Genomic DNA, 14,198 nt, shown 5'->3' with positions numbered 1-14,198 from the left:
ACTCTTTTCCTCTTCTTTTACCCTGAGGCGCCCAAAGGCTTGTTTCAGAACCCATTTCCAGTGCTAGGTCTGCAGTTTTAAGATTAAGGCGTTGTTGCCTCAGTGTTATGGTACTTCTGGTCACGATGGTGGAAGACAAGTTCCCCTGATTGTATGATTGGGGCATGGTTCCCCCAGTGGCACAGTTAAAACAATTACCTTTCTGTTGACAAGTCTTCCCCATAGTGGCCAACACCCAGGTCATGATCACTTAAGGTTACCCAAGTGTTGGCGGTCAACCCCAAAGCGGCCAACATCCGGGTCGTGATCATTGTAGTAACTTCAGCGATGACTGAGGATTCTTGTCCTCCTCATACTGGCAGGCCGGCTGGAACTAGTACGCGTCCTCCCTCCCGAGCTAGTATACCTCTTCCATCATAGACTAGTAAGTTAGATATGTCAACAAAGTCTGACCCAGGTTAGTAAACATTTTTTTTTATTCCTCTTAGTAAACTATTATTCGTGCTACAAAGCCCACCCTATTCAAGAACGGTAAACTTCATCTTTACGCTACCAGTGGGTCTCTCTTTCCTGAATTTTTAGAAGTTTAATTCATGGACAAGTAGATCTTTCCTGGCAGGGAACAGTAAATATTTTCTCCCCTTGCCTGGAGAAAAACCTTTTGTTCCTCCGGTCAGAAAACCTCTTTTCTTTTGAAATTTGCTTCCCCGTACTTGCATTTCCACCCGGCTCGCTAATCCCACTCAGCTTCCCCACAGTATATGAGCTATCCTTTATTAGGCGTCAAGAAAGAACGTAGGTAATGAAAAAGATCCTTCTTGATCTTTCTCAGCTGTGAGGAACTTACAGTAGCCAAGCGGCGGCTTAAGTCTCATGTCTGAGGAGCATAAGTGTCGGCTTTGGGTCTGCCACCATCTACTGCGCATCAGGTTCGCTGCAGACGTTGTGGACATACCACTGCGCTTCAGAGTAGCTACAGACGTTGAAGATCTTCCACCGCACACATTGTGGCTCTGCCTCTGCGCTTCAGAGCAGCTGCAAACGTTGAGGACATTTTAAACCTGTCCCTACTCTTCAGGGCAGTTACAGAAGTTTCAGGTATGCAGACGTTGAGGACCTAATTCTGCGCTTCAGCGACCTGCAGATGTTGTGGACCAGCCCCTATGCTTCAGGGCTGCTGCAGTCGTTGTGGACCTGCTCCTGCACTTTATGGCCTGTAGAATTTTGAACTTACCCCTTGTGCTTCAGGATCCTTCAGCCATTGTGAACCTGCCCCTGTGCTTCAGGGTCCTGCAGACATTATGAACTAGCCCTTGTGTTTTAGGGCCCAGCAGACATTGTGAACCTGCCCTTGTGTTATAGGTCCCTGCAGGCGTTATGAACTTGCCTATATGCTCCAGAGCCCTGGAGACGTTTAGGACTTGCCCTTGCACCTCAGAGCTCTGTAGACGTTGTGGACCTCTCCCTGTGCTTCAGGGTCCTGCAGACGTATAAGACCTGTCCTTGCAATTTAGGGCCCTACAGACGTTGAGTCTGCCCACGCAATTCCGGGTCATGCAGACGTTTCGAACTTGATCCTGCAATATGTGGTCACGCAGGCGTTTCGAACTTGCCTCTGCAATTCAGGGTATCAGCAGATTTTGTGGATCTCCACCAGCAAATGCGGGCCCTTTAAAATGTTATCGACTAGTTACTGCGCTTCAGAGCCCTTCAGACGTAGAAGAATTGCCCTTGGAGTTGAGGACACCGTAAACAAAAGAGTTGTGATTAATGGTTAAGCCTCAGAATGGTTAAACGTAACAAGTGGAGTGCCACAAGGATCAATCTTGGGACCGGTTCTCTTTCTCATATGACAGTGATGATAAACTACAACCTGGGAGAACACTATATAATATACAGACAGTGATGATAGACTACAACCTAGCAGAACATTATATGATATACAGACAGTGATGATAGACTACAACCTAGCAGAACATTATATGATATACAGACAGTGATGATAGACTACAACCTAGCAGAACATTATATGATATACAGACAGTGATGATAAACTACAACCTAGCATAACATTATATGATATACAGACTGTGATGATAAACTACAACCTAGCAGAACATTATATGATATACAGACTGATGATAAACTACAACCTAGCAGACTGATGATAAACTACAACCTAGCAGAACATTATATGATATACAGACTGATGATAAACTACAACCTAGCAGACTGATGATAAACTACAACCTAGCAGAACATTATATGATATACAGACTGATGATAAACTACAACCTAGCAGACTGATGATAAACTACAACCTAGCAGAACATTATATGATATACAGACTGATGATAAACTACAACCTAGCAGACTGATGATAAACTACAACCTAGGAGAACATTATATGATATACAGACTGATGATAAACTACAACCTAGCAGAACATTATATGATATACAGACTGATGATAAACTACAACCTAGCAGACTGATGATAAACTACAACCTAGCAGAACATTATATGATATACAGACTGATGATAAACTACAACCTAGCAGACTGATGATAAACTACAACCTAGCAGAACATTATATGATATACAGACTGTGATGATAAACTACAACCTAGCAGAACATTATATGATATACAGACTGATGATAAACTACAACCTAGCAGAACATTATATGATATACAGACTGATGATAAACTACAACCTAGCAGACTGATGATAAACTACAACCTAGCAGAACATTATATGATATACAGACTGATGATAAACTACAACCTAGCAGAACATTATATGATATACAGACTGATGATAAACTACAACCTAGCTGAACATTATATGATATACAGACTGATGATAAACTACAACCTAGCAGAACATTATATAATATACAGACAGTGATGATAGACTACAACCTAGCAGAACATTATATGATATACAGACAGTGATGATAAACTACAACCTAGCAGAACATTATATAATATACAGACAGTGATGATAAACTACAACCTAGCAGAACATTATATGATATACAGACAGTGATGATAGACTACAACCTAGCAGAACATTATATGATATACAGACAGTGATGATGGACTACAACCTAGCAGAACATTACATGATATACAGACTGATGATAAACTACAACCTAGCATAACATTATATGATATACAGACAGTGATGATAGACTACAACCTAGCAGAACATTATATGATATACAGACTGATGATAAACTACAACCTAGCAGAACATTATATGATATACAGACAGTGATGATAAACTACAACCTAGCAGAACATTATATGATATACAGACAGTGATGATAAACTACAACCTAGCAGAACATTATATGATATACAGACAGTGATGATAGACTACAACCTAGCAGAACATTATATGATATACAGACAGTGATGATAAACTACAACCTAGCAGAACATTATATGATATACAGACTGATGATAAACTACAACCTAGCAGACTGATGATAACCTACAACCTAGCAGAACATTATATGATATACAGACTGATGATAAACTACAACCTAGCAGACCATTTTATGATATACAGACTGATGATAAACTACAACCTAGCAGAACATTATATGATATACAGACTGATGATAAACTACAACCTAGCAGAACATTATATAATATACAGACAGTGATGATAAACTACAACCTGGGAGAACATTATATAATATACAGACTGATGATAAACTACAACCTAGCAGAACATTATATAATATAGAGACAGTGATGATGGACTACAACCTAGCAGAACATTATATAATATACAAACAGTGATGATAAACTACAACCTGGGAGAACATTATATAATATACTGACAGTGATGATAGACTGCAACCTGGGAGAACATTATATGATATACAGACAGTGATGATAAACTACAACCTAGCAGAACATTATAGGATATACAGACAGTGATGATAAACTACAACCTAGCAGAACATTATATAATATACAGACAGTGATGATAAACTACAACCTAGCTGAACATTATATGATATACAGACAATGATGATAAACTATAACCTAGCAGAACATTATATGATATATACAGAGGTCATCTGTGGGTAGTAGTGGGCACTTCTGAGGTCACTTGTATGTAATGTTGGTCAACATTCTGGTGATCCTTGCATTGCTCTTGACAGGAAAACCTGGAATTATATGGTCAATGAAAACGTCATGAATATAGCTTGGAAAACAACAGCTTTTCGTGACACGGTTTATAGAGATTGTGTAGTGATTGTTACTGCAACATGAGTAATCTCTGAGCATGGCACAATCACCAGTCGTACTTTGGAAGTTTGGATTGATAATCACCAAAAAACTACTGCTCAGTCATAGTTATTACATTAAAACATCATCTATAGGCCTGTATCCACTCCAAAATCGTACTCAGAATTTACCCACTGTAATGGTTTAAGTACCTAGAATTCAGAGTGCTGACCAAGGGACTATGAGGGGTGAAATGGACTTGCAAGGCCTGTTGTGAAGTGTTCGACAAAGGAATGAGGGAGATGAGCTTTAGCCAAAGGGATTGGTCATCAAGGAAGGGAGAGGGTGGAGCTAAGACCATGTAACCTTTCTGTAATTGGCCAGGGTAGTAATAGATAGCAACAGGTGGGTGTAACGGACCAAAATCTGCAGTTATTCTCATCGACTTTCACCTTTAAGACGGAACGGGACGCGAACCCCCTTTTCCGCGCGGCTCCCTGTGGCTATCCCAGAATGTGTCCAGCAAAGGCCCCTGATTATTTCACAACACACGTCCTACTGGTAGCCTTTCCTGTTGACTGATCCCTTCAGCTGTCCACCGTATGGTCATCAGAGATAGCCACTCACCTGAAAGTAAGAATCGCAATACGAACGACATTTGAAGGAATTGTTACGAAAAATTTGTAATTTCAGGATTTTTCGTCACAGTTAGGGAAGGATTGAGAATTTATAGTGTCATACAGACTATTTGTGGTCACAGTAAGGGACTGTTAGGGGATTAATGGTGACATACAGATTATTTCTCGTCACGGGATTTCTGGTGGACGTAAAGGATTTCTTGCAACTGTCTGGGGCAGATGGCAGTATATCATACATTTTTAATGTCAATAGTCTAGATTTCTGGTAATGACTGAGAACCTGTATTATGGTGGTAGGTTTATCTTTGTGATATTAGACTGTTAAGTGCAACGACTTAACTCCTTAATTATGACGACTCAACCCCTCGAGTACAGCTCATCCGTTTGAGTGCGACAACCTAAAACCTTAAACACCACAACCTAAACCATAAGTATGACGACCTACATCCTTGAACACAACGAGTGGAACCCTTAAGAGCTACGACTTGGTCCAGTATGATAACTTATCCCCTTGAGAGAGATGGCTTCACCCTTAAGTACGATTACTTCAGTCGTACCAAAAACATAAAGGCATTTACTCAAGAGGTTAAGTACTTTTATAGCAAATTTTACTTGCAGGTCGTATGTGTGATGGGATGCGATACTATTGAGACATTAGGGCAGTGATGATAACACTATCACGCCAATGTCAAGCTGATGTAATGAAAGTTGTGGAACGTTTCTTTCATAATTATGACGTATTAACGACATAGTTTGGGAGGTTTTACGAGGCTGTTAAGAGGAAAACAAAGACCCAGTTATGGAGCACTTAAGATGACTTAGTTCGTTGCCCAGAAAAGAAAAATGTTGGATTTGCTTTTATGATGGTTTTAGGTTAGGTTACCAGCGGGTGCTGAAGCATCTCATGCGCTCATTCTCACTTGTGCACATATGGTCTATATCCTACCTCTGTGGTCCTTGGTTTGAACTTTAGATGGAGGATTACTGTATAGCATTCTTATAGAAAGTGATATTGGAGTCTTGTCTGCCTTGTAGTGAGAGAGTGCCAACTGACACAAGAGTCTAGCTTAACAAAACCTAGGATGAATTATCAACACACGCTGTACCAGGGTGTGGTCTACACCTCACTCTGTACTAGGCTGTGGTCTACACCTCACGCTGTACCAGGGTGTGGTCTACACCTCACTCTGTACTAGGGTGTGGTCTACACCTCACGCTGTACCAGGGTGTGGTCTGCTCCTCACTCTGTACTATGGTGTGGTCTACACCTCACGCTCTACCAGGGTGTGATCTGCACCTCACTCTGTACTAGGGTGTGGTCTGCACCTCACGCTCTATTAGGGTGTGGTCTGCACCTTACTCTGTACTAGGGTGTGGTCTACACCTCACTCATCTCCCCACCCGTTGTCATACCCAACTCCTCATTCGTCACCCAGCTTGACATCCCCACCGAAACCCCACCCGAAATCCAACTCATCACCCCACTTGTCACTTCATCCATCACCCTTCCCGTCACCCCATCAGCCAACCTGCCATCACCCCCCTCCCAAGCCCTTTACGTGGGTAAATTGGGTAACTATCTTTTTTTTATGAGTATTGCTATGTTAGTTATATAAAGCCCATCTGTCTGGTTCTACTCTGTTAACGATGTGTTTCTTTTCAGAAATCGGGGGCCCGGATGAAATGCTCGGCGTGCAAGATCATCGCCCACACCGGCTGCATTGCAGCCCTAGTCGAGAGGGTCAAGTTCCCCTGTAAACCCACTTTCCGCGACGTGGGTCCTCGCCAGTACCGCGAGCAGACAGCGACTCATCACCACTGGGTCCACAGGCGGAACCAGAAAGGCAAATGCAAGCAGTGTGGCAAAGTAAGTCCCGTTTGTTTGGTTCCAACTCCCTTCACTTCACCTAGGACCCTCATCTCACCCAACTACCTTCTTACTTTCTCGATTTTACCCAAGACTCTGGGCTTACTTAGCCACATTCTCCTGTCTTCGTCCCCATCAGGTTTTTCTGGGCATGTTTCCTCGTCAGGCTACTCATTTCTCTTTTTCACTGACAAGTCCGCAAGTTCTCTCATTCGGTCTTTCCATGTAGTCGTCCCTCTCCATTATGTTCTACACTGCGTTCGTGTTAAGACCCCACTGACATTCGTGTTTCTTTCAGAGATTCCACCAGAACGGTTTTTGCCCCCGTCGTGTCCACCTGTACTGATATTTATCTAGTCACTTCCCTAAGTACCTCTTACACCCCTGACGGTCCATTGCAACCTATCAAGCTGCCAATAGGTTAAATTAAGTGCCACCTGTTACAATAAAGTCCCTTCTTACAGTGTCTAATACTCTGTCCACGTAAGGTTCGCCAGTGCCATGAGTCCCTCTCAAGAGTCCCTATTGACTGATCCCATCAGGTCTTCCCAGTAAAGCATGCGGGTCGCATAGCCGGTAAACTATTCCTTTGAAGTCCGCCACAAATAAAGCTTTCTTCACTGGTGAGGTTCCAGTGTTGCAGGCTATCGTGACTGGCATCCCAACACTTGTACTGAGCTTCAATATTTCGTCCCGGAAACAACTGGGATCGAAAGATTATTATATTCCCTAAAAGTATGTAAACTAGTATAAGCGGTTTACTGTTTAATCAGCATCGAATTTTTCATTACACAGTTTGGAAGCCGATTATATTTTTTCGTAGAAAATTAAAGTATCGTTTACCTATTTATTACCTGTTTCACGCCGCATACGTATGTAGTCCGATGATGTGCTGTATGAGAAGATGGCGATCATAACAAGGTTGTCTCTGCCAGCCCTCAAAATGAGTCCTCGTCTCACAAATTTTGGTGTGGTCAGACCATCAACCACCATACCTGGATCCTTCTGCCACCTAACTCTTCCATCATCCGTTATCCCCTTGACCTTCTGACCTCTGGCTCATCCATCGTTCGCTATGCCAAGTTCTCCCTCGCCTCTTGGTCTACGATCATCCGCTACACCTAGGCTCCCATGGTCTCTGGTTCATCTATCGTCTGCCATATATGGGTTCCCTGGCCTCGGGCTCATCTATCATCTGCCATATCTGGGTTCTCCTGACCCCTGGCTTGCTCTTCGTTTGCCATATCTGGATTCCCCTGGCCTCTGGCCTCTCCATCGTTAACCATTCCCGTGTCTTCCTGACCTCTGGCTGCTCCATCGTTAACCACACCTGGGTTCCCCTGGCCTTTTTGCTGCTCCATCGTTAACTATACCCGGGTTACCCTGACCTATGGTTACTCAATTGTTAACTATACCTGGGTCTCTCTGACCTCTGGCTGGTCCTTCGTTAATTATACCTGAGTTACCCTGGCCTCTAGCTGCTTTATTGTTAACTATACCTAGGTCCCCCTCACCTCTGGCTACTCCATTGTTAACTATACCTAGGTCCCCCTCACCTCTGGCTACTCCATTGTTAACTATACCTAGGTCCCCCTCACCTCTGGCTACTCCATTGTTAACTATACCCGGGTCCCCCCTCACCTCTGGCTACTCTATTGTTAACTATACCTGGGTTACCCTGACCTTTGGCTACTATATTGTTAACTATACTTGGGTCCACCATTGTCTGCAATAAGTGGGATCCCATGACCTCTGGCTCCACCATCGTCCGCCATACTGGGTCCCCTTCACCTCTGGTTCTTCCATTGTCTGCTATAAGTGGGTCCCCATGACCTCTGACACCACCATGCTGGGTCCCCCTGACCTTTAGCTCCTCCATTGTTTGCTGTAAGTGGGTCCCCCTTTCCTCTGGCTCCACCATCATCTGCAGTGCTTGTGTCCACCTGGCCTCACAGCGTCAGTCATACCCTCTCGGCTCTCATTGAACGTCTTAACGTCAGTCACGCCCTTACGGCTCTGACCAAACCCCTCAGTGTCAGTCACGCCCTTACGGCTCTGACTAAACTCCTCAGTGTCAGTCACACCCCCAGCTCTGACTGAACCCCTCCATGTCAGTCACACCCTCCTGGGCTGTGACTGAACCCCTCAGCGTCAGTTACACACTCCCAGCTCTTAATGAACCCCTCAGCGTCAGTCATACCTCCCTGGGTTATGACTGAACCCCTTAGCGTCAGCCACACTCCTATTCCCCAAGTAAACCTTCCGCGTCAGTCACACCCATCCGGCTCTGACTGAACACGCGTACTAATACTGGTGCGAAAGTAGTATATCGTGTTTTTGTCTTTCGTGTATACTTGTTCGTTCTTAATGAACACTGATTACTGATCACTGAAATATCTTTACACAGGCTGTCTGTTTGTACGCAGATACTGCATGTTTATCCATTTCTATCGCACAAATCATTTTTACATATTTTCCGACTTATGACCTCAAGAAGTTATTCTGGTAATGGTCGGCTGTGTTGCATGAGTTCCTACGTTTGTTCGTCCTCCGCTAGTGAAAATTTCTGTATACTGATCACGTACTCAGAAGTTACTAAGTGAATGCAACTCGTTGGCTGAAATGAGAAGTAGACGAAACTGCCGTGTATTTCTAAGAAAATGACTATACTTGTGCCACAGGCATTGTGACGTCTTATCTTAGCCATGAGATGGGAAAGACAGACAGAAACGAACGAAGGCAGAGACATCGCAGGGATGGCGGAAGATGGGGAGAAGCAAATGGGAAGGTGAAAGAAGTGGAAACAATAAGGCAGATGGATAAAGGGGTCAAGAAAAGTATTAGACACTCACTGGAAAGAAGCCAACACGAAGACAGATGGAGACAAGAAGAGAGACAAACTGCTGCCCTACATACATCCAAGTTTAACAGTTTGTAGTGTGAGGAGCCGTCTTGTGTTGTAATATCAGATGTTAATTTACAAATCCTTGATGTACCATTGACCTCTTCAGTACACGCTTACGATTTCAGACACATATATTTACTTAGATTCTTTATAAATGGTAAAGTAACTCGCCTTATGTATGAAGACCATTATCGTCACAGTTTGGTACACCAGAATAGACCGCATTTCAGAAAATGTCTGTGTGGCCCGGAAGGGATCGTCTTTTGTATTAATTGCTAAGATCTGAAGGTTAGGGGTGGGGATCCACAAAGGATAATCACTCCAAAGAAGAGGGTTTTCGGTAACGTTCGAAAAGAATGATAGAGGAAAGCCTTGGGAGGAGAGGGTGTGTCTGGTTGTCCATATCCCACTCCAGATGGGGGCAAGTTGGTTTACTTTAGTCAGGTCGCTTGGGTTTGTGTGGGGTTGGCTCTTCCTCATTTCCATTAGCATCCTTCTTCTGGTTACCTGTTCCGTTGAAGATGTCCTGCCAGTGAAATACACCCATCCTTATCTCACTTCACAAGCTCTGCTGAGAACTTGGTAAAAATTTTCACATTACAATGTTATGACGTGAGATAAGTTAATGGAAAGGGATTGATATGGTGTATTCTTGTATGGAATGATGGAGTAAAGGGTCTCCTTGATAGTGATTGTGGTGGTCACCAGCACGACCCATTGGTCGTCGTGCTGTTGATGATAGTGGTGGTTTTTAGGACGACCCATTGATCGTTCTTTTGGGGATAGCAGTGGTCACTAGCACGACCCATTGGTCGTCGTGCTGTTGATGATAGTGGTGGTTACTAGGACGACCCATTGATCGTTCTTTTGATGATAGCAGTGGTCTCTAGCACGACCCATTGGTCGTCCTGCTGGTGATGGTAATGGTTACTATCATGACCTAGATGTCGCACCAAGACAGTTCTCTTCCTTGATTTTTTTTTTCGTCTTTCTCGCTTCTTCTTTCTGCTTTCCTTCCCTTAATCTTCCTGCGTCTTCCTTCTCGAACTGTTCCTTTTCCATGATGCTTCTGTTCTTCGAGCGCATCTCCTCCCTTCTTTGCCCTTGTCAAGAATCCCAGCGCAAGATCTGTTCCTCGACATGGTGTTCACGTCCTAGGGTGTGCATCTAATAACTGAATTTGTGTTTCCTTTGTCACCGAAGCAGAGTTGAGTAAGTATATAAAGATGATGAAAGAAGCCAGTGCCTGGGGTTGAGGTGGGGGTCCGATCAAAGGCCCCTGTTGCTCCTCTTGATCAAAAGTGTTTGATGTTATAATGATGGATATCTGATATCTCTCTCTCTCTCTCTCTCTCTCTCTCTCTCTCTCTCTCTCTCTCTCTCTCTCTCTCTCTCTCTCTCTCTCTCTCTCTCTCACCTTTAACAATCAGATGGGGCTGAGAAACACACTGTTCTCACGCAGTATTTTGATGAGTCTTCCAGTATAGCAGTACACAGAATGGAGGGGGTAATAACCACTTATTTTGTTTGTAGGATTGGAGCCATTCTTGCCCCAGCGGTACCTGGGGCTAGAGCCTCCCTAACCAGTAGTATCCAGGGGCTGGAGTCTCCCTACCCCAGCAGTACCCAGGGGCTAGAGTCCCTCTGCCCCAGCAGCACCCAGGGGCTGGAGCCTCCCTAACCCAGTAGCACCCCAGCAGTACCCTGGGGCTGGATTCTTCCTAACCCAGCAAAACCCAGGGCTGTAGTCTTCCTAACCCAGCAGAACTGAGGGCTGGAGTCTCCCTACCCCAGCAGTAACCTGGGACTGAAGTCTCTCTAATGGGGATCAGAGGGCTTGGAAAATGAATTAGTTGTTGTTCGCTGATGATACAGCGCCGGTGGCTATTTCGGATGAGAAACTGCAGAAGTTGGTGATTGAGTTTTGTAAAGTGTGTGAAAGAAGGAAGTTCGGAGTAAATGTGAATAAGAGCAAGGTTATAAGGTTCAGTAGGGTTGAGGGACAAGTTAATTGAGAGGTAAGTTTGAATGGAGAAAAACTGGAGGAAGTGAATTGTTTTAGATATCTGTGAATGGATTTAACAGCGGATGGAAACGGAAGTGAGTCACAGGATGGGGGAGGGGGCCAAAGTTCTGGGAGCGTTGAAGAATGTGTGGAAGGCGAGAACGTTATCTCGGAGAGCAAAAATGGGTATGTTTGAAGGAATAGTGGTTCCAACAATGTTATATGGTCGCGAGGCGTGGGCTATAGATAGGTTTATTGTTAAGGGGGGTGGATGTGTTGGAAATGAAATGTTTGAAGACAGTATGTGGTGTGAGGTGGTTTGATCGAGTAAGAAATGAAAGGGTAAGAGAGATGTGTGGCAATAAAAATTGTGGTGGTGAGAGCAGAAGTGGGTCATTGAAATGGTTTGGCCACATGGCGAGATTGGGTGGGGAACGATTGACAAAGAAGATATATGTGTAAGAGGTGGAGGGAACGAGGAGAAGTGGGAGACCAAATTGGAGGTGAAAGAATGGAGTGAAAAAGATTTTGAGCGATCGGGGCCTGAACATACTGGAGGGTGAAAGGCGTGCAAGGAATAGAGTGAATTGGAACGTGTATACCGGGGTCGAGGTGTTGTCAGTGGATTGAAGTAAACCATGGAAAGTTTTTTGGGGTCTGGATGTGGAAAGGGAGCTGTGGTTTCGGTGCATTACACATGACAGCTAGAGACAGAGTGTGAACGAATGTGGCCTTTGTCTTTTCCTAGCGCTACCTCGGGCGCGCGCGAGGGAAGGGGGATGCCATTTCATGTGTGGTGGTGTGGTGACGGGAATGGATAAAGGGAGCAAGTATGAATATGTACATGTGTATATATGTAAATGTCTCTGTATGTGTATGTTTGTATACTTTGAAATGCGTGTGTGGGCATATATGTATATATATATATATATATATATATATATATATATATATATATATATATATATATGTGTGTGTGTGTGTGTGTGTGTGTGTGTGTGTGTGTGTGTGTGTGTATGTGGGTGGGTTGGGCCATTCTTTCGTCTGTTTCCTTGCGCTGCCTCGCTAACTCGGGAGACAGCGACAAAGTATGATATATATATATATATATATATATATATATATATATATATATATATATATATATATATATATATATATATATATATGTAGGGTAAGAGAGATGTGTGGAAATAAAAAGAGCGTGGTTGAGAGAGCAGAAGAGGGTGTTTTGAAATGGTTTGGTCACATGGAGAGAATGAGTGAGGAAAGACTGACCAAGAGGATATATGTGTCGGTGGTGGAGGGAACTAGGAGAAGTGGGAGACCAAATTGGAGGTGGAAAGATGGAGTGAAAAAGATTTTGAGTGATCGGGGCCTGAACATGCAGGAGGGTGAAAGGCGTGCAAGGAATAGAGTGAATTGGAACGATGTGGTATACCGGGGTCGACGTGCTGTCAATGGATTGAACCAGGGCATGTGAAGCGTCTGGGGTAAACCATGGAAAGTTCTGTGGGACCTGGATGTGGAGTGGGAGCTGTGGTTTCTGTGCATTATTACATGACAGCTGGAGACTGAGTGTGAACGAATGGGGCCTTTGTTGTCTTTTCCTAGCGCTATCTCGCACACATGATGGGGGGAGGGCGTTGTTATTCTATGTGTAGCGAGGTGGCGATGGGAATGAATAATGGCAGACAGTATGAATTATGTACATGTGTATATATATATATATATATATATATATATATATATATATATATATATATATATATATATGTCTGTGTGTATATATATATATATATATATATATATATATATATATATATATATATATATATATATATATATGTATACATTGAGATGTTTAGGTATGTATATTTGCGTGTGTGGACCTGTATGTATATACATGTGTATGTGGGTGGGTTGGCCCATTCGTTCGTCTGTTTCCTTGCGCTACCTCTCTAACGCGGGAGACAGCGACAAAGCAAAATAAATAAATAAATGAAATATATATATATATATATATATATATAAATAAATATATATATATATATATATATATATATATATATATATATATATATATATATATATATATATATATATATATTCTAACAGCAGTGACAACCCAGACTTCTTTTTCTCCATATTTTGTCATGTTCCTTCTGTTTATACGTCATACTGTCTAGAAATCATTTGTTGTTTATTCTCCTTCGTTAACCCTATATTGCAAGGAGGCTTCTTCAGGTTCCTGCTCGTCTAACCTCGAATAGGCACAGTATCTATACCCTCCTGTCTCTGAACCACAGTTAAAGTTGCCTAATGTCCCTGGAACCTTATTGTAGAATCAACATTTTTCGTGGATGGATCTATTTTTTTGGTGGAAGGTCAATGTAGAACTTTGTTTTATAGCTGTTGAATAATCTTTTATCACATCCCATCCGTGATGGATATTTTTTTAAGCGATTTCACCCTAGATCTAGAAAGGAGTGATTTGCCAAAAAAGTGATTACGTCTAAGTATTCAGTGCTGT

The 14,198-nt window shown here is 43.0% G+C and overlaps 1 protein-coding gene across 1 annotated transcript in view; it reads left to right on the top strand.

Moving 5' to 3' along the window:
• The window catches only part of rdgA (retinal degeneration A), a 243,246-nt gene that overhangs the window by 90,629 nt on the left and 138,419 nt on the right, over positions 1-14,198 (top strand). The window contains exon 4 of the mRNA XM_071670254.1: positions 6,552-6,755. Coding sequence (XP_071526355.1) covers positions 6,552-6,755 — 204 coding nt within the window. The remainder of the gene's footprint in view (positions 1-6,551; positions 6,756-14,198) is intronic.

This window comes from Panulirus ornatus, chromosome 15 (assembly GCF_036320965.1).
Source record: "Panulirus ornatus isolate Po-2019 chromosome 15, ASM3632096v1, whole genome shotgun sequence".
NCBI lineage: Eukaryota > Metazoa > Arthropoda > Malacostraca > Decapoda > Palinuridae > Panulirus > Panulirus ornatus.
The sequence above is the reverse complement of the archived record's forward strand: the minus strand, read 5'-3'. Positions and strand labels throughout refer to the sequence as shown.